The 22,169-nt window shown below is 35.2% G+C and overlaps 1 protein-coding gene across 1 annotated transcript in view; it reads right to left on the minus strand.

Annotated features, from left to right (window-relative positions):
• Positions 1 to 22,169, minus strand: part of LOC134853223 (E3 ubiquitin-protein ligase TRIP12-like) — a 92,598-nt gene that overhangs the window by 40,616 nt on the left and 29,813 nt on the right. Inside the window, exons 10-16 of the mRNA XM_063869184.1 lie at positions 20,386 to 20,676; positions 15,333 to 15,813; positions 14,771 to 14,946; positions 12,930 to 13,631; positions 12,213 to 12,442; positions 11,971 to 12,127; positions 11,352 to 11,646 (exon numbers count right to left, since the gene is read on the minus strand). Of these exons, the coding sequence (XP_063725254.1) occupies positions 11,352 to 11,646; positions 11,971 to 12,127; positions 12,213 to 12,442; positions 12,930 to 13,631; positions 14,771 to 14,946; positions 15,333 to 15,813; positions 20,386 to 20,676 (2,332 nt within the window). The remainder of the gene's footprint in view (positions 1 to 11,351; positions 11,647 to 11,970; positions 12,128 to 12,212; positions 12,443 to 12,929; positions 13,632 to 14,770; positions 14,947 to 15,332; positions 15,814 to 20,385; positions 20,677 to 22,169) is intronic.

Below are 22,169 nucleotides of genomic sequence, written 5' to 3' on the forward strand. Positions count from 1 at the left end.
GTGGATATAATCAAGGGTTTTGGAAAGTTGGAGGAATAGTTCGAGTATAGTGTAGAAAATTAAAAAAAATGTTACAAAAAATGATTAGGATTATTAGAAAAGATTCAAGTATATCAAAAAGAAATATTATAAAGGTTTCAAGTATTGTAAAAAAATGTTTAAGATTTATGAGTATTTGAGTAACTGATTGAGAGAAGAGCATTTAAGAAATGATCTCTTGGTCGAATATTTTTTGCTGTTTGAGGCGATTTTCTAGTGTGGTCGGATTATTTATTAGTTTTTTGACAAGTGGGTTGAGTTTTGTAAAAAATTGTTGGGGGCAATTTTCATGGTGATTGGGAGGTCGTCTTTTTCTTTATTTTTGTTTGTCAAATGATCCGGGGTATGGTGAGATTTTTATACTTTAGGCTAATTAAAATGTTCATTTTGTTACTTTAGGCTAAGTTAACAAATTTGCTTTGGGGGTATTCGTGGTCTGAGTTGGGGAAATATTGTTGATCTTTGGGTTATTAGATAAGGGAGGGGTACGGTATTATGGTGATATTTATTTTAGTTGTCAAGTTGGAGTGGTTTGCTTATTTTTGACCTGGAGGTCGTAAAGTTATAGTTATAGATGTGCCTGGAGTTCTATATGAATCGTCTAATTGGTCTTAGTTTCAGTTAGAGAAAGTGACGGATTGGATGAATCCTATTGGTCTATTTTGAACTAGAATTATTGCGTACTTGTCAGCATGTTATTTTGAAAAATGGAAATGAAAAATGTTTCGAAGGTTTCAAGGTAGTGAAGTATAATGTTAAAATTACTTTTGAAATTCTACTTTCTTTAAAATTTTAGATTGGGGGATGAATATTTTATAGTTTTTACGTGGTTGATTTCGGAGTCTTGTTGTTTTTCTATTTTCTGATTTGTCGATTTGTTCTTGGGGTATTATTTGTTCGGTCATTTTTCTATTTTTTCTTTGTTTTGGGGATTCTTTATGGTTTTGTGTATTGTTTTTGGTGGCGATTGGTTTTGTGTTTTGATTTTCGGTGGGGTTATCATTTTGTTCTGTGTTTTTCAGATGTGGTTCATTTTGAATGATTTTTAATCCTGTGAAAGAATATAATTGAGTTAATTCGCGGAGTGCGTATTCTTTTGGGTAATAAGGTAGTAGGTTGTTTCGATGTTGAACGATTTCTTTTTTGTTTGAGTCGGTAATTTTATATGTGACATCAGTGGGTTTTGCAATTATTTGGTATGGTCCTTTTCGAAGGGGTTGTAATTTTTTAGAAATTCCTTTTTGAGTATTAAAATTAGGTATTAAAACAAATGTTCCAATTTTTAAATCGGAGGCTGGTGTAAAGCGTGAATTTATTTGTTCATTAATGATTTGTCTTTGTAATAACTTTTTTGTTATTTTTTGATAAATTTCATTGTGTTTTTTATCTCTATTTAGAATCCATTCGGTGTGTGTACCGGAGGCTAGTTTAAGAATTTGTGGGTGATGAAAATGATCTTCATCGTGTGTATGTAAAGGTAGGTTATAACAAATTGAGTCTTTATTTGGTTGACAATAACCTTGTGCGTTTTTATGAGAATTTGCTGTAAACATTATTGGTTTGCGTGGCTTTTGGTTAAAAACCATTTCGTATGGTGACATTCCTAAAGTTGTCGTAATTTGTGAATTATACGCTAAGGGAAATAATTTTACATCTGCTGACCATTCGGTATATTTTGTATCATTTCCGTTGATGATACATCTAATATATTCTTGTAATGAACGGTTCATACCTTCGACTAAGCCGTTTGTCCAAGGTGCATGAGATGTACGTGGTTTGTGTTTAATGTTATATAAATGACATAGTGTGATAATTTCATTATTTATGAATTCTGTACCGTTGTCTGTAACTAAAATTTCTGGTAGTCCGAATTTTGCTATCCAGTGTTCATAGAGTGTTGTGTAAGCGTAATAAGCGTTACAATGTGGTACTGGGTTAAGTGCTACATAATGTGTAAATGCGTCAACAATTACCATAATGTAGGAGTTTCCTTCGGATGAGGGTGAAATTGGTCCTTTGGTATCAAATGAGATACGATGATTAAAGTACAAGCTTTGTCCTTTAAAATCTTGTTTTTGTGCTATTTGTTTTTGATTTGGGTAAGGTTTATTTAGTTGACATACTATACAATCATTGCATAGTACTTTTATCCAAATTGGTGCATTTGGGAAGTAAAAATTTTGTATAAAGTTTGAATATGTTTTTTCTGATCCAGAGTGTCCTTTAATATTTTGTGTATGTGAGATATTAAAAGCTATAAGAATCATACTTAAAGGGAGACAGGGAACTGTAGATTCATTCAGGTTATACTCTAAAAGGTCTGTATTTTCGTTAATTGTTGTATTGTTAAATTTGCGAAAGTATCGGAGGAGTGTTTTGTTTCCTAGAATGGTTGAATCTGCTTTGACAGGTTTAGTTTTATATTTGTGCCATGATTTTAGTTGTCTAATTATCGGGTCAAGATTTTGATATTGTTTCAGTGTTGAAATTGTAATCGTTTCTGTTGGAGGGAGAAAAATGTTTTCAATTTCGAATTTAGATAAGGGTATTGTATCAAGTGGGTCGTGAAGGTCAAAAACTTGATTTATTGTGTATTTTGAATCATTTGTTTGTGGTCCTGATAAATTTATTTTATCAGTTAAATCTTCTTTTTCAATTAGTGGAAAATGGTCTTTCTTAGGTGGGTGTTGTTTTGTTCGTTTTTGTTGGGTGTTATTTTTTATCCATTGAGAATATGGGATTGGTTTGAAAGTTGATGTTCCTAGTAGATCAACTTCATAATGATTATTTTGACAATCTAAATAAAGTGGGAAATGTTGTAAATTATTTATTTGTGATTGTTCAATATCTGTTTTTACTGCATATTTGCATTCCAATCGGGGTGATGTTTCGTTTTCTGCAAGGTAGAATTTTATGTTTTTGGGTATTTCAACTGTTGTTTTTCGTGTAAGTAATTCAGGTGGTGTATTTCGACTTAAGGTGTCTGGTAATGCAAGATTTTTTCCTGCAGTCCAAACTATATGTAAGTTTGGAAATTTCATTAGAATTAGTTGAAATCTGTAAACTCGGTGGTTTGGATTAGACTTTTGTGTAAAAAGAAAGATGATTGGTTTATGATCTGTGAATAGAACTGTGGGATGTTTTGATCCAAGTATCAGAAATTCATATTCTGTCAGTGTATATATTATGGCTGTACATTCTCTCATTAGAGTTGAGAGTCGTAGCTCTGCTTGAGTGAATAATCGAGAATTTGCTGATATGAGGTTCATTTTATTTGTACCATTATGTGATTGTAATAGTGCTGCACCGATGCCAAAGTTCGAAGCATCGCACATTGCATAAAATGGTTGATTTGAATCTGGAATTGTGTTTGAAATTTGTTCAGTTAAAAGTTTCTTTATTTCTTCAAATCGTGTTTGATGTTCTGTGTTCCATTCAAAATTATTTTGTTGTCTAAGGATGTTATAAAATGGTCGTAGATATAATTGCATTTTATAAACATATTTACTTAAAAAGTTTAACATTCCAAGAAATTCTTGGATTTTCTTTTTATTTGTTGGTGGTTGAAGTTTTTGAATAGCGTCAATGCGTGATTTCAACGGAGTGATTGTTTTTCTTTCTATATTATGTCCTAAGAATTTAACTCTTGTCAAAAAGAAGTGTGATTTATCGGGGGCGGCCTTCAGATTTTCGTTCTGAAGTATTTGGTGATATTTTTCTAAAACATTGAACATCTCGTCTTTTGTTTGTGATTGCATAAAAACATCGTCTAAATAGGTGATTGCGTTTTTCTTGAGTATTAGTGGTCTAAAAATTTTGCTCATAAAAGCTGAAAATGCTGCTGGTCCTATGGATATTCCATAGAATAAGCGGTTGAATTCATATTGTTGGTTTCCGATAACAAATTGTGTTAAACGTCGTGATTGTTCATCTAGTGGCATTTGATTGTATGCACTATTCATATCGGCGGTTGTAAAGTATTTGCCGTTTATTTTTGTTAAAATATTTTGTATTGGTTCAATGGGCCAATTACATTTTGATTCATCTATAAGTGAATTGAGGTATCTAGCATCGAGAACGATTTTTAATGATTCTCCTTTAGCTAGAATGATAACGGGGTTGATGAATGTGTTGCCTTTTGGTTGTTCTTCTTTATTAACTGGTGATATAATGTTGTATTGTTCTAAAATATCGAGTAATCTGTTTACTTTATCATGTAAGTGAATTGGTACTTTACTTGCTCTCTGTTTTTTGAAAACTGCGTCTGGTTTTAACGGGAGATGTAGTGATGAACTGATTTTTCCAACATCGAATTTTGATGTTGCATAGACTGATGAATATTTAATTAGCTGTTTGGCTAATTTTTCGAATTCGTCTTGTGTTATTTGTGAATGTTGGAAATTAAACATTGTTAAAAATTTCTGTTGGTCCTCTGTGTAGTTACTTATGTTGAATGTAGGTTTGAAATATGGAGTTTTTGTGAAATAATCCGTATTTCTGTTTTCGTTACTTATTATATTATTTATAGATAATTCTTCATTAAGAATTGTAGATTGGCAAATATCTAGTAATTGGAGTATATTATTTACGCGATAGGCTTTTTCGTGTATTGGTGATATTGTAGCGTTGGTTTCACAATATCCTAAAAGTCCTAAAGGTAATGTTACTTGGTAAGGTGTGTTGTTATAGACATGTAAGGAAATGATATCGGAATTCGAATTTTTCAAATATTTTATGGATGAGATTGTGATTTTGAAAAATTTGTGAATAGGTTTGAATTCAAATTCTGACATATAAAATTTTTGTTTGTTTTGTTCTTTATCATATTGGTGAACTTGTTTGATTGAAAAATTATAGATATTTCCTGATAGTGGTTTTAGGTGTTTTCTTTGTTGGTTAAATATCGGGTAGAATTTTGAAAAGAATGGTGGTTGTTTATTTAATCTTTGAAAAAATGTTAAGGATGTTTCTTTTGTTTTTGTATATTTATCTTTGATTAATATTTTACTATTTAGTATGTTAATTGTTGGTATATACTTCGAAATAAATGGTATTCCAATGATATTATATTTAATATCAGTGATATGGAATATTTGTTTAAATGGCTTATTTAAAATTTTGCTTTGCTCCATTGTTCTGGTGGGGAGGAGAAATAATTGAATTTTTCCGTAGTTTATCAATGTTGATCCTTGTGCTGTTGCTAGTTTGCTGGAGGTTTCAAGAGGTGTTAGCTTTGGGTGTAAGGTTTTTATTTCATTCCATGTGGGGATGTTTATTATGTTTGATTCTGCTCCTGAATCAATTAAAAAATCTATTTCAAGGTCTGGTGGTTGAAATTCTTTATTTCTTGGGCTTTCTAAAAGAAAGGGTATTGTCCAAATTTTTTCTTTGGGTTGTTCTTTTTGTATATTTTGATAAATGTGGTTTGTATTCAAGCATTTTGTTTTGGTATTTTTATTGGTTTGATTTGTGGTGTTAATCTCATTTGTTTCTTGCGTCGTTGGTGTGGAATTTATGGGTGTAGTGTAATAATTTTGAAGAAATTCTGATTGATTTTCATATATGTGTGATGAAAAGGGTTGTTCATATATGACAGATTCATAGTCATTTTCGACTTTTATCATATTGATAGAAAGAGTGTTTTCAGTATCACTTTCTGAATCTGATGATGTACAGTTTATTTGATTGAGTTGTAACGTATTAGTTACTGTGTCATCAATACCTGGAGGGTCTGATGTTGTTTCTGGATTAGACTGTACTTGATTGATTTGTCTTTGATGTTTAGGTGTACTACTTCTGTGGCGATTATTAGAATTATTATAGTTATTATTATTCCGGTGTGGTGATTGGGAATAATTTCTATAACGATTATTATAACTTGAGTGTCGATTTTGTGAATTATTTCGCGATCTGTTTTGGTAATTATTGTTTGGTCTGTTATAGTTCGATCTATTATATGAGTTATTCCTTGATTGATTGTTCGGGTAATTCTGGTTTCGGTTGTTTGAATAACTTCTATTTCGATTATAGGAGTAGTTTCTATTCCTATTGTATGATGAATTTCGTGATTGGTTGTTTGGATAGTAGTTATTTCTTGATTGGGAATTAGATCTAGAAACAAATCGTTGTGTATTTGAATTTGATCTGGAGTAGTTATTTCGACTATTTGGTCTATTGTAGTGATTTTGTGATGAATTATTCGTGTTTCTTCGTTCTGGTGATCTTCCTCTATAACTTGAGTTATATGGTGATTGATTTCTTGTATAATTTGTATTGTTCGGGAGTGGTTTTCCTGAACTGTTGTTGCTGTAGACTGTTTTGTTCGGTAGATTTTGATCTTTTTTCATGTATTGATAGAATGATTTATTTGGTTCTTTATATTTTTGAGGTTTATTTTGATTGTCTTGCTGTTTTTGTCTACATTCGGAAATACTATGTCCGTATCGTCGGCAATAATTACACCATTTTTTGAAAGATGGTTTGCCTTTAAAGTTTGGGTTCTTTTCGTAAATATTGAGTATTTCAGTGATTTTTTCAACGAGGTCTGTCTCTGATTCCTGTATATTATTAATATTAGTGGGAGTCGTTTCAATGCTGTTAACGTATTGTAATTTCAGATTTTCCGTTTCTTCTAGTTTCATCGTGATTTCTGCTTGTTCTAATTTGTCTACTAGTTTTCGAAAATCTAAATCGGGTTCTCGAATTGAAGAAGGATGGGATGCTCTCTTTTTTATTGCTATTTTCCTTAATTGTGGTGTTAAGGTCATCATTAAGATTTCTGTCATCTTTGTGTTTTTATAGTCGTGCGTATTTAGTGAATATGCTTTTCGAACTAGTGTTTCGATTCGTACTGCTATTTGCTTGATGGTTTCGTTTGGTAATCTGCGAATTTCATTACATAAAACTCTTTGTTGTTGTTTGTTTCTTTCTGAGTCAAACATTTTTGAAAATTCCTGTGTAAACCTTTTCCAGTTTGATTTTATTTCTAGAGGTAGTACTGAAAACCATTTTTGGGCTGCGCCATCTAAGGTTGTTTGTATTAACGCTGTGCGTCGATGTATCCAGTTTTGATGTAGTGGCGTATTAATTGGTTCAGGTCCAATATTTAAAATCAGGTTTGCTGTTACTGCATTTAAATAATCTTCTACAGAGTATTCAGGGTCTGTTCCTGTGAAAACCATTAAAGGTTTGTTTGATGTTATTGATGATCCACCCATAAGGTATGGATTCATTGTCATTTGTAATGATTCTGCTGCATTTGGCATTTGAGAAAAATTTGAAAGTTGGTTTCTTGTTATTTCATGTTGTTGGAGATAATATGGGAGTGGTATTTCATTTTGCATTTGTGATGGTTGATACGAGTGTGCAGTCATTGGATTTTGTTGTTGAATTGGTTGAAAAGGTTGTGTATTAATTAGATTTTGTTGTTGAATTGGTTGTTGATGTTGTGCATCTATTGGTTGTGGAGAAAAATTTCTATGATTTGTACGTGTTCTCTGTATTCCTTGTCTACGATATTCTTGAGTATTTGGTGCAAATATATCTGGTTGTAAGAAATCATCATCTGAGGATAAATAATCCATTTGATAAGATGTCTGTTTTTTATTTTTATTTTGTTGAAAAAATGGGTAATTTTCACTGTGATCCTGTGGAGGATTTGTTTGGAAATTTATTGAATTAGGTTGGGTCATTGGGTTATCCCAATTTCGAGATCTTGTATATTGGTTAAAATTTCTTTGTGGTTGATTATATGTTTTTGATGGATGTGTATAATTATAATTATGGTCTGCAAAGTTGTTTCTAGTGAATGTTTTGCGTGTTTTTGATGGTATTGTCATGGGTCTGTATGTTTGGTAATCCATATGTGAATATTTAGGAGCAACCGAAGGTTTAACGGTTGATTGTAAGGTTACCTGTGTTTGTGAAGGATTTGTATTTCTTGGTGTTGTTAAATTTGGGCGTATTGGTGAAATACTTTGTTGTGTAGTTGTTGTGTGTACAATTTCTTCATTTATGAAGTGTGATGGTGTCTGGATATCTTGTTGAGTAAGATTCCTAGTTCCATTGAGGTTTTCATTGTGTATGACTGTAGAGTTTAAACTATTATTTTGTGTATCGGGCAAAAATGTATTATAGTTTAATGGTGTTGCATCAATGGTTAATGGTATTACTTTTACATAATCTCTTATGTAAGATATCGTACTTATTGCTTGACTTGAGATTGATTGTGGGAAGCTTATAAATGCGGGATGAGACCATTCGGGGTCCCAAACATAATCTGATTGTTCTGTGATAGCGGTATCATCGTTCGAGTTTTGGGGTCTAAAATTTTTTCTTGCTTGTGCAATTAAATCAATATTGTGTGTGAAATAATCTATTATGAACCATGCCAAAATTTTTTGTAGATCGTGTTTTGTATGTTGTGAAACGTCGTCTTTCGTGAAATTTTCTTTAATGATGTTTAAATAACTAGAGAGTAGTGTGATTTCATGTCGTACTCTTAAATGTTTAGATGTTTCTGTCGGTGAGACATTTGTTATTGGGATTTCGTTTTCTAATATCGAAATATAACTATATATTATTGCGAAAACTTCATTGGTGAATATGGAGTTTGCTCTTTGTGAGTTATGATATTGGATGCTTTTTATATATTCTGAAAAAACTTTTGAAAATTCTAAATCAAGATCGTCTGTTTGAATTGTATATTTTCTATTATTATGGTTTGGTGAGGTGAATTCTATGGAGTAGATTCCATACTGTTGTGTTATGTTGCATATATCTTTTAAGTAGTGGTCTATGATTTGTCTTTTGATTTTTACATCTGGGAACTCTGTTTTACATGGACTGATTCCGGGTTCAAATAAATTTAATAGTAAATTTTTGCAAAATATATGCTGTCCTCTATCAGTGGTTGCATCTATTATAAAAGGAAAGATTTCATCATCATCTGGACTTTCTTCACCTGGGGTGTGCGTTGAGCTCATTTTTTCGTTCGATGACTGTTAATATGTAATTATTAATGTGTCGAATTGGTTGATTCCAATTGTATAAATGTACTGGTTTGTGTTTATACTGCTTTTTTATTCTTCTTTTTCCTCTTTTTGATGAATTTGAAGTTGTTTCTGAGTCAGAAAAATATAATTGATCGTGAAGTGGGCAATTTTTATCTATTGATTCTTTTAGTTTGTAAAGTTCGTCTAAACTGTTGGTTTCTGATTCTGAAAATGCGTTTCGATTTTTTGAAAATCTTTTTCGTGTTATTTGTCTTTGTTTCGTTATTATTTTTCTTTTTAGTGTTTGTCGTTTTGTTCGAATGTATCCAACTGTTTGTGTATGAGGTGTGATTACAAGGTCGTATTTTTTGTTATCTATTTCACAATTGTGTAAAACGATTGTTTGCTTATTTCCTAGGTTTTTAAATGACATAAGGTTTAGGATGACGGATGCAAAAGGTTGTTAAATGATTTCTATTTTCCTAAACTGTTAGTTCTTACGATTTTTTGGTTAGCTTAACCTGGGTCTATTTGTTCAGGGTTGGAGAGAAAAGTATATCGATTCCGAAGAATGATTTTTTACTTTCTCGTGGCTAGTATAAGTTAAGGTGTTAACTTACTTAATCTTACTTAGGGGTAGTGATTGTGTTCAAGGGTTGGAGAATAGTAAATCGATCCACAAGGTTCAGGTATAATTAGAACGCGAGTAGTTCGTTAGATACTATTTTAAACTTACTAAGTCTAAGATTTATCCTGGGTCTGGTAAGAGGGGGGGTCAAGTGAAGGATGAATAACCGAAGTTCTTCACTGTTTATCCTAATTTGAATGATTAGTTTTGTTTAAAAATTTCTATTAGTCTTAGGTCTTTAGAAAGGGTTGGGTAGTGAATCGACGTTTGAGGTCGTTAGACACTAATTAAGTGGGTGGGGGAGAACAAAGTAGTTCTGTTTGATCCAAGGATAAGCCTTGATGATCAAATTTGAAATTTAATTAAGTAGAAAATGATTTAAGATCCAAGGATAAGCCTTGATGATCTGGTTTTAAAATTAAGTGAATTTAAGTTTTAATAAAATTTTAAATGTGTGTAAAGGAAAGATTTAGTATTTTGATGATATTAGTGGGTTTATGATTGCTGTTATGTTTTAGATGATGGAGCTGGAACAACAGGATGATTTATGATTACTAACCATTTATTGTCATGCTACTAATTTTTATTTTTTATTTTTCAATAAATATTTTTCAAACATGTTTTGTATATTACTGCAGAGTTTTAGGAAAACGATCTTAGATCTTTTTATCAATCGTTATTGTATATTAATAATTTTGTTTAGCGCCTGAAATGATTTTGAACATTGACTTCAAAATTTTATGTTTGCAAATGAAAATCTAAATTCATTGCTAGTAGTATTCTAAATACAAAAGTTTGTGTTGGCTTTTGCCGAACTATCATATAGCTATATGGCAAGTTTCTACTTTGTCGTATGTCGTCTCTGGTTCGAGGTCTTCTTCCAATTCCGGGTAGTTCTGTTATGGTTCGGAATATTGGCTCTGATCTATTGAGTCGTAGAGACATTTCGATTAAATTATTGTCGTATAACATTTTGTAAATGTTTTTGTCTTATTTCTAATCTATTTTGGTTAATTCTAAGCTATTAAGGTCTTGTTCGAGACTTATGGTCGCACCAGATGAGTTAGGACCGAGTTGGTTAACTCATAGAGTAATTTCGGATAGGGTACACCGTCTGCTCGTCACGCTATCTTATTTTCGGCCGGATAGATTCGTGCAACTTCTTAGTCTAATACCGATCCTAATCTTACTCTTATACTATCTAGTCTCAGGTTGTTTAACTAGTCTCTGCTAGGCTCAATAGATCTAGGGTATACTGGTTTATTGCGGCTGCTGAAGTGCTCGGGAGAGTCCAACTAATTTCTAAGTTAAATTCAAATCTCTCTGGTGCTGAAATTACAAGTAACTTCAGCACTTACAAATAAGTGGGTTGTTAGTTTGATGGATCATGATTGGTTAATATTAAATACTTTACATTGGTAAAATATCTAAATTATCCAATCATAAAATGTAGTTTAGATCAGGTTCCAGTTCCCTGATTGAAACATCTAGATACCTTTTTGCTAATTACAAGACGCAATACGAGTCCACAAGTTGATTAAATGGAAATGAAAAAATGTACGACCCGGTACCAACAACCCTGCTTAATGCAAGTGTACAACTCAGGTGGCAAAAGTTGTTGTTTGAAGTGTTGTCTAGATTTCATTGGGATGTTAAAGAATGGCGCGTGGAAATGATGGAGTTGTACTGACATGCGGCAGGTGGCTGGCTGGATGGCGAGTGTGTGGGTGTGTGTTGAGTAGTGTTGGTGGTGGTGCTGTGTCTCCACATGAGGAGGTCTGTGCGCATGAGGTGGTGAGAGACAAGAGTGTACCACTCCAGGGTGGGACCCAGACCACTGCCCACCTCATCCCGGAACTGCAGCTCCAAGAGACCCCGCCAACTGCCCATCTCCTCCAGCACACTCTCCGCCTCCTTCAACATCACTCCCCCACTCCCACTGCCCCCCTCCCCCTCCCCCACCCCACACTGTCTCGTCACGATACGCTACACATCAACACACACACACATCAGGACACTTTACAATACATCACAGCCATACTCTGTCTTCTGTCACCTAAAGTTAACTTGACCAACCAACCAATACGACTCTTTTCCATTTCATTTCTCTATGCTGTTCCATTTCTCTGCATGCTGTCTGTTACGCGTAACTCAGCGCTGTAGAATATGATCAACAACCGCTCTCATAATGCTTAATTTCTCAGATAATATTTTATAAAGTATTTTCAAAACTGGTATTCATAAAATGGTGACATGAAAAGAAACAGGTCATTAATAAGGTGAACTATATCCTTAGTGGAATTATTCAACCTTTTTTCTATCTAATCTGGGCGTGATGGTGTCCGAGGAGTCCTGTCTGTAAGGGTGGGAGGATGCAGTCCCCTGACCAGTACCCCCGTCCCCTCCCCTCTCTGATCCACCCCCCTCAGTTTGCGCCATCTCTTGCAGACGCAACAGGGCTCTGTCCCTACACAGCAACACAATCACTAATTATGTTACTACTACACTAAAAACATGAGTGGAAGTAGCGTGTGAGAACAGAAGTTGATCACCTGTCAAATGCAGTCACATATAGCAGCGTCCTCTTGGTTTCGAAGTCGAGTAGGAAGGGGAACTTGCGGGGGATGTGGTGAATCCAGGGGGGCATATCGCCCGTCATCACGCCCAGAGGATCCTGCAGCTGACGAGAGACCTTCGACTGTAACTTGACACTGAGGAAACAGGAAGCAGGCACCGCCGGCGCGGAAGGGGACACCACACTGTGCAATATTGACTGCGGCTGCTGGAACAACAATTTACTTACTCAAACATAGCCAACAGATAGTTGGAAAAGAGTCAATAAACAGAAAACAAATAATGACTCCGAATTTCCAAAAAAATACATGCCTTTAAAGATCTGGAAATTTCTAGAACAATTTATGAGTAACACTTTTTTTGATTAAATTAACCCAATTTGCAAAAACTGGATCAATAGGTACAATTTTCATTCCACTGGGAAATGCGATAACTAAATTTTACTTCTGAAACTAGAAGTCGATCACGTTTCGTGTGACTTTTGCTGTTCGATAGTGGAATTTGCTTTCCTTTTAACAATGGAAATGCACTGAGCTTCGAGAAAGAAATCAAAAGTCACACCGCGAAAAAATAAATTTGAGCGTGAAAAATTTCTAATATTTTCCTCATCGCGACCTATATGAGAGCCTGAGCTACGTTCATCGACTCTTAATCATTGCGCCAAGGATTGCACTGCATTTCATTAAGTTGGATACCTGATACAGAGTTTTCCAGTGGGTGTTGAGAGAGTGAAGCACCCTGAGGAGCAGCAACACTTCGATCGAGGGGTCCTGCATGAAGGAAGAGGAGGAAGAGTGAACATGCACTTCCCTATTGGAACACTCCTTCTCCTTCTCCTTGTTCTTCTTGTCTGATACGTCTGCTGCTGCAGTTCCTGTTTGGTCACTCGTGCTCTTTCTCCTCTCACATTGCACTGCAGCTGCCACACTCGCAATCAAATCCAGCTCCTCCTCCAGGGCACTCGTCTGCTGCTGCTCCTGCCGCAGTCCAGGCACCTGACCCTCATTCCACAGGTGGTCAGTGGAGTTGCGACTACTTCTCCCACTTTTACCACCCCCACTCGTCCTCTGGCTCTTCTCTCCTCCAGTTCCTGTTACTCCAGCTCCCCTACCACTCATCCAGCAACTCAGGAGCTCACTCTGGTTAGCGTTGGAGGTCTCTGATCCGGCCGACTCTGTGGACGCCCACTCCTCTGCGGCTGCATAGTATATCGTGTGGGTTCTCAACCAGATGTTGGTTGTCCTGTGGGATGCCTGCTGTTTGTTGCGTCCTGCTCCATCCCCCATCCCGAACAGGGAGAAGTCGTGAGTGGTGCTGATTTGTGTGGAACTGCTGCTGATGTGTTGTTTGTGGCCTAGCTGGTGTATGGCCTGGTACACTGTCCAGTCGTATGGCACCTAATCATCGCATCAATCGTCAAAAACAAACACAGCTGCTCATTCAATCATTCGCACTGCAAACACTAAGTTTCCATAGCATCTTATGTTTTTGAGGACAGGAGAAAAAAAGGCGAAGAAGCGAAGAAAAGAATTTTGTCAGGAAATGGATTGATTGTATAGGAGGCTGTCAGATCGGTGGAAAAGACTACACAAACTAATATACCCAGTGACCACGGCAGGCGAGGCAACAGCGAGACCAAAAGCGGAAGAACAAAGTAATTGCAAACTGATGCATATCATCAACAGTTAAACATAGTCAACTGACAGTTGGAAAAGAGTCAATGAACGCGAAGAAACTAAAAAAAAACATTTACAATTTTTTCAAAAAAAATCAAACTTGGAATTTTTAAGAGAAAAACAGATGGCCTTAAAGCTCTTTGAACTTCTAGAAAACTTATGATTGACAGTTTTTTGATAAATTAACCCAATTTGAGAAAACTGCATCAAAATATAAATTTTTTATTCCGCTGGAAATTTGAATCCATTTTCGAAATTAGAATTCGATCACCTTTTTCGTGGCCTTTGCAATTTTGACGTTCAAAAGTGGAGTTTGTCTTCCTTTCAACAAAGAAAATGAATTGAACTTTAAAAGAAATCAAAAGTCAAACCGCGAAAATCAAAATTGAGCTTGAACAAACTTAAAACTTTTTTTTCCTGAAAAAAAAAAACATCACGACCTAAATTAGATTCTAAACAACGTTCATCGACTCTTAAAAAGAAAGCTTGATGTAATTTTCTCTAAATGTTAAAATTGATTTGTTTCTCAGGTTTAAACTCTTTCGCCTTCCAGGTTTTATCAAGATCGATACCTTTTTCGTAAAACTAATCTATATGGAGAAAACTGGGCCAATAGTTTTTTTTGTTGCATTGGTGAACCCAATTAACACCCACTTTCGAAACAAAAAATCACTAACTTTGTGCATTTTGCACATTTGTAATTGGAGAGCCTATCAAAATTAGTATATACGTATTGCAGCCTTTAGAAAAACTTTAGAGCCTGTCGACCAGAAACGAATGTGCTAAAATAGCAGCAAATATTAATCCTTGAGCGGCCGCCTTTCTCTCTCTCTCAATCATTCATTTATTCATTCACTCACCTCAGTCTGTCCTATGATTAGTTTGAGTCTATGCTGCTGTGGGTTGGAGGAGTGTCTGCTGCTGCTGCTGTGATGCCCAGTGAGCATGGCCAGCAGCACTTCATTCCCGTCCTCGTCAGAGTCAAGCTCAGGCTCACCCATGCCCACACCGCCGCTCCCCTTTCCCCCTACTACTCCTACACATCACACCAATATTACACAGTCACCCAATCAATCCAACTTAAATCAATTCGTAGTTGGAAGATGCCATGACCATGCAGTCTCTTCAATCAGGCAACCACGCCATACCCACGCTTGTTTCTTTCTTTAGGTTCTTTAACTTAATACTCACAGACGACAAACTGCTTCGTCGAATAGTAACTCAAAAGAGGGCGCCCTTAGGTTAGTGAAGGTCTCTAATTTCGCACGGGTAGGCTAATTGAGCAATTAATACGCAATTTGGCGGAAATGAATTTGTAGTTTTTTTTTCAAGTCTGAAAACTTCCTGAGTGAAGTTTGAAGACATTTGATTTGTATGGTGTACATTTTGGTTTATCTGCTGTATTTTGAATAGTGTATATACCTTTGGCGAGCAGGAACTTCTCCACTGAATGAATCTGGGCCAGCGGGTCTATTCTGACTGGGCCGCCCTTCCACTGCTTAGCACCATTCTTACAGCACGGGTGTCGTTCCAGCACACACTTTAGCTGGTGTGTGTTAAAGAACTTGATTGCCCCCGCACACCCACCCCCACCCCCACCAGAGCCCCCTGCAGATGCCCATGAGGAGGAGGAGGAGGACGACGGGTGGGTTAGACTGTGAGAGAGAGACATGGACTCCATGGGGTAATACATGTCTGGACCTGCAATGGACTGCAGGTCTGTCACTCGTACCGGAAACTGTTCCAGCTGATGTAGACACTGGATCAGCTTGCAAACCAGAGCCTCCAACATCCCCGTGTCCCCTGCGGGTGGCCCATTGAGACCCTCGGCTGATCTGCTGGAGCTCAGTGGGGTTCCCATGTCCATGCAATTGCTGTTGTCCACAAGGGAATGACATGGCTCCTGTATAAATTAGTCACCTACTGCATTCAATTGCCTCAAAAAGTGAAAGATCTATTATTTAAAAAGCCGAACCTTCCACACTGGTAGATTGAATTGAACACAAATTCACGTATTTCTTCTATGAAAAGCCTATTTTCACAAAAGAAATCTGACAAAGCGAGAATTCATAAACAAGGATATCCGGTTGCTATGCAATAAGCACAGAAAATTCCGACCACATTAATAAAGAAAAAACAGTTCTTTTTTTCAAATTGTGTCGCTTTCTGTTCGTGGTGTAATGAAGGGATCTGAACGAAATCCTAGAACCTTCGCAAATACAAGCAAAAAACCGCCGAGAAAATAACAATATTAACGCAGAGACGATGCAGAGCTTCGCAACAGTTTCGATGTAAAAAAAACATATTGCTCTACAAGATAGTGAATACAAGATAGTGAAAGAAAAAACAGACAGAAGTCGAACAAAAAAACTGAAAAATTTAGTTGAAAATACTTGAAAATTCTTTGGAAAAAGTTGAAAAAAATTACAGCTATAAAATCTCATGTTTGTATCTGATAAGGTTAAAAAATGGCCTTTAAAAAATCGCTTTTACCGAGCGTCAACAATGGCGACAAATTTTGGGTCAAACCTGATGAGCCGAAAACAAAACTATTGTCTTAAACAAACTCAAAGTTTTGAAAATTTTACGACCCGTCCAAACTGAAGCACAATCGTACACCGATATATTTTGTCATCAAAAAACAGCAAATTGAGGAAGTCGATATAACATAAACTGAAACAGTTTAAACATTAAAAAACTCAAATCAGACCAGGTAAGTTTACAAAGTTGTGAACTTCAGTTATTAAAAAAACTGCTTAAATTGGAAAACCCAAAATAAAAACTGAAAAAATCAAAATCAGACTTGGTAAATTCACAAATTTGTGAACTTCTAGCTACAAAAAAAACTGTTCAATTTGGAACAAAATCCATGCTTTAGAAAGTAAGCCAATAAAAACCCTACCAGATAAAAGAATGGCGTTTAAAAAAAGGAAAATGAACCGACAAAAAATAGGGAAAAAACACGAAACCGAAAAAATGCTTTTTTGAAAAGATATTTACAACCTGCAACGTGCTTCAACTAATTACTACTTAAATGGTAGTAGTTTAATTTGAATTTTCAGAAACTGAGCATGTCAGAAGATGAGTCCAGGAGATGAATGAGTTCTGTGAACAAAGTTAATTACGGGAAACATTCCAGTACCCGATTACAATACCATTGCTTATCGCAAGGTTAATGAGGTATGAAAAATTAATGCCCCTCTGCGAGAATCGAACCACTGACGAATACAGCCAACTGACAGACATAGTCAACAGACAGTTGGAAGAGAGTAATGAACGCAAGGAGTAATGAACTTGTTTTTTTTTCAAAAATCCTCAAATTTTGAATTTCGAATAAAAAATTAGATGGGCTTAAAGCTCTTTGAATTAGTAGAGAAATGTATGATGGGCACTTTTTTTGAAAAAATAACCCAATTTGAGAAAACTGGATCAATAAGTAAAACTTTTATTTCGCTGGTAAATCTGATAATTAATTTCCATTTTCAAAATTAGAAGTCGATCACGTTTTTCGTGACCTTTACAGTTGGACTGTTCGATAGTGGAGTTTGCCTTCCTTTTAACAATAGAAATGAACTGAACTAAAAAGAAATCACAAGTCAAACCACGAAAAATCAAAATTGAGCGTGAACAAATTTTATAACTTTCTCCTGAAAAAAAATCAGCAAGTTTTATATAAGAGTCTTCGCTACGTTCATTACTCTTAAACACACTAGCCACTGATGAAGCGAAGAACATTTTTTTCGAAAATAATCTGGTTTGTACTTCATTCAGACTCTGGGGAGAGCAATTTGCCTTCCTTTTAGCAATATATTAGTAAATACACAAACTGCTTGAAACGCGTACCCGCTAGTAAAAATTGCATTTGAAACAAATGTAAAATCGGTCGACAGAAACTAGAACAAATCCGAAAACAAATATATTAGGAAAAAAATTGTAACTCAAATGAACTAACAGACATGTTTACTCAAACTTTCAAGAAATTAAAATGACAGCTTTTGAGCAGGTCAGCAGAATTTGAAAGTAGAGTTAGTTGTGGAAAAAAGTCTAGTTCCTGATTACAAGACACTTGCTCTCGCAAGTGAAAACAGCTAAAGTCGATTTAGGGGTGATTAAATTTTAAAGCTGTTTCATGCAAACAAAAACCACACCACCTTAATGTGTGTGGATACTTAGAAACAGGCGACGGATTCATTCCTGAAAAAATGGATTATTTCTCAAAATTTTATGATCAGATAAATTCATTGTTTCTGATATACCGAGACGTTCAATAGTTTCTGTGACGAACAGTTATACATAAAGGAGTAAACCAAAAATGACATACAAATAGAAAATCATCAAATCAAAATGACATTCAAATATAGCAAAAACTGCTTAATTCAGTAGAAAAACCAGTAGTAAAATTAGAGGATAAAATACGCAAACCAACGACAGCTCTCGACAACTAAAAATGAAACATCCTCCAACAGTAGTTTTAAATAAGGATTCTGCGATTCGCAGACAATCTATGAAAGGCTATTTGGCCTGTCTAAGCATAGAACATTTGTGTTATTTCCCCACCTTCCAGACCAAATTAAATTAATGGGCAAAACTCTTTTTTTCGACGCAAGCCCGTTTTTTAGAGCCAGCCTGAAACGTTCATGTGAAACCACTATTGCGGCCGAATTGGTCAGGCTGTGGTAGACCTAAAGCTAGAAATTAAGTAACAGCTCATCCTCACACACTATAATCACCATGGTAGGGGATAGATTACACAATCTGACAATCTCAAAGTGAACGCCTTACCACTATTCCTCCAGTTTTCTCAAGTAAAATCAAGTTTTTTATCCTAAAAGTTTAATTAAAAGTAAATTTCCATATAACAAGCGTTACTTTCGACTAAATCTCAAAAATTTCAAAGCAGTTTTCTCGAACCTGGGACAATTTTATGAAGTTTTTTACAATATTGTTCGAATCACGATATATGATATATCACTCGAATTGGTTTATCACTTGATTTTTTGGGTTATAAACATTCTCTAGGAGTCAGGATTCTTGTGTTAAAATGAGCCCCAAAACCTTATGATTTTCGAGATATGGCAAAAAAGATATAAATATAAACAACTTCCGAGACTTGGAGAAGACCACAGACAACGGGATCTTCCGATCCACAAATGTCTGCCCCTATACGTTGAATATTTAAAAAAAAATTAAAAAAAACTCTTAAAAGAGTTTTTTTTTCAAGAAATTTCAATCGTCTTAAATCAGAATTCTGAGATAAAAGGAAAAAACGACATTATCGAAGCAACAAATTTCACTACCTATTTAGCGAAGTTAGCTAATACTGAGAGAAAAAAAAATTTTTTGCATATCTTTTCTTAGACCTCAAAGTATAAAATTCTGAGGCTTCGAAAGGACAACTTAATAGAACAATCCGCCAAGTTACTGACTTGCGTTCTCACTTTAGGAGAACAAAATTTAGAAACAGAAAGATTGTCAAAATTAGCGAGAAAAAATTCAAAATTATCTGACAATCGCGATATCTCGAAAACAGAAAATTTTTCTCGAAAACATTAGATATCTCGAAAACAGTAAATCACGATATCTCGAAAAAGAGTTTCCTTCAGTAAATCACATAATAAAAAACTTGAATAAGAAAAAAGAAATTCAGAATGTTTTTATCTCAATACAATGTAGTTCATTTACCTCAAATGGTCAAAAGAGAGTGAACCTGTAATTTGTTTTGTCTTCTGCGTGTTTTTTAAATTTAAATTTAATGCGTGATTTATTGAGTGTTTGGATGATTGAGTGTTTGGATCAAAAACAAACACTTTTTAAAATTTTGTTGAATGAAATTATTGTGGCAGCTGATCAGTGTAGTGTGGTCATGAAAATGATTGATAATTAGTTTTTGTATCTGCTTGTCAATTGGTTAAATTAAACTTGTTAGAAATTCATTCAGAAGAAATAAACATTTTTTGTTGATATTTGTTAATTTAATTTATTGCTATAAAAACCACATTTACTTGCAGTATAGGGGCAGAAGCTTGGTGGATCCCATGATCCCTTTTCGGTCCTCTCCAGATTTTGCAACAGAATGTATAATTTGACTCAATTTTTTTTCATCAGGAGAAATAACTGCTTTCTTTCTTTCCTTTACCTACTCTGATGATTATTTTTTTGGTACCTGATTTTCGTGGAAAAAATCTAAAACACACCCGAATACAAAGTTCCTCCCCATTTTCAATCGTCGGAACAATAAGGAAAGAAAGAACAAAAAAGAGTATAGAAAAATAGAATTCTCAAACCAATTCTCAAACAGAAAGTGCAATTGCTCTTTTTGCGCAGTCAGCGGAATAAAGCTCAACTTCGGTAATCAAAATGAAAACGTTTCAGGCTCTTTAAAAAAACGACTGAATAAGAGTGTTAAAAAGCCCAGTCAGGACTTCTTTACAATGATGATGCAATCATGAGAAAGGTGGCAGTTTAAGATACTCACGGGACAGTTGAGGAATACGTGGCAGAATGCGTGCAGCCTGCGAGTCCTCTCCACCACCAGGTGTGGGGAGGGGGAGTGGAGGGTGAGGAAGGGGAGCAGACTATGGGCCACCAGTCCACTCTGGGCCACTTCGAAAGGAGAAGCCCCCCCTCCCCCTCCTCCTCCCCCTGCTGCTGTCTCTCGCTGGCCCCCCAAGCCCAGCAAATCACACACTCCTCGCAGAGCTACCACGAAGCCACGCAGCTGCATCGTCTGCATTCGCTGCTCACTCAATTTGATGTCGCCTGTCATCTGAATGAAACAAAGAAACAAACCACATTAGTCTTACGCTACAGCAAGTAGACAGAACTGAACAAACGAAATGACTAAAAAGAAGCCACAGAAAACAAAATTACTTTAGCAACAAATAGCTTCAGAAGAGCGCTATACAGCATACTTATGGGTACGAAAATGAATGCAGCAACGCCTTTAGACTATGGAGCACTGTGATACTGTTTCTCTTAAGCTAGATTGTTTGGAAAATTCAGTTGACATATTACAAATCGAACTTTAATTCAGACGCACCTATGCTTTCGATATGAAAAATGTGTTCGTTCAGCAATGGATACCTGTGCATACGCCTAAATATTCAAAATTTCTTTACCGAAAGTTCGTAAAAAAGTTTCCTACTGGCATGTTTTAGACACAATTAAACGTTTTGGTTCATTTTATTTTTTTTCTTTTTAAAGATCACTTTAAAAATTTAGGTAAATATTTTTTCGGATTGCTGTATTGTAATAACATCAGCAAACATGAATATGAACTTCAAGATGTTCATAGTATGAGTTGAGACAATTAAAGCATCGGGCATATAAAGGTCAAATTTTTATGCTTTTCATTTTGTCGTTAAGTGCACATTTTCCACTTTCAATGAACACTTTTATTTGCGAGTAAATTTAGGAAAAAAGAAGGTTCGTACTAATACACTACGCTGATCGCTAGTGGAAAACATAGCCAACTTTCGAATTTCAAAGAAAAAAAATAGATGCCCTTTAAGTTCTTTGGATTTCTAGAACAATTTATGATTGGCACTTTTTTGATAACATGAACCCAACTAAAGAAAACTGGATCAGTAGGTAAAGTTTTTATTCCGCTGGAAATCTGAAAATAAAAGTCCACTTTCGAAACTAAAAATCGTTCACGTTTTTTCGCGCCATTTTCACGTTGGTATTTGGAGAGTGCAATTTACGTCACTTTCAGCAGATGAATTTCAATTGAGCTCAAAACGTGCATATATACCTAAGTGCACTCATAAATGCATCAATATGTATGAATGTACATATGTAAAGATTAGAGCATTTAAAGACTTTTTCCTCTAAAAAAATCACCAAGACCTATATAAGAGTATTCAGTACATTCATTACTCCTAACAAACCGAATATCAGACCTATATGCGATATTTAAATTACAATAGGTTGAAAACTAGATGGGATTCTGATTCTAACGCTCTTACCAAGTTTTCATTCAATGAAAAAAGTCAAAATTCTTTACTCTCAAAACCAAAGAGAACAGACTTTTTTTCTCATCGTGGGTTTGTTTCTATTTATGAACTCAGCCAATTTCCATCGGAAGGCTAGAGTTCCAGCTAAAGCTGGCGGTAACTGTTTGATAAACTTTGAATTTATTGTTCTGATGCGGAAGGAAATATGTAATTTGAAAAAAATAGGACTTGGGCTTCACCCAAAACCAAGTTATTGCTCTATTAAAATATGAGTGAAATTTTTGTGACTTTGAAACTTTCCCAG

This window comes from Symsagittifera roscoffensis, chromosome 8, assembly GCF_963678635.1.
Source record: "Symsagittifera roscoffensis chromosome 8, txSymRosc1.1, whole genome shotgun sequence".
Lineage (NCBI taxonomy): Eukaryota > Metazoa > Xenacoelomorpha > Acoela > Convolutidae > Symsagittifera > Symsagittifera roscoffensis.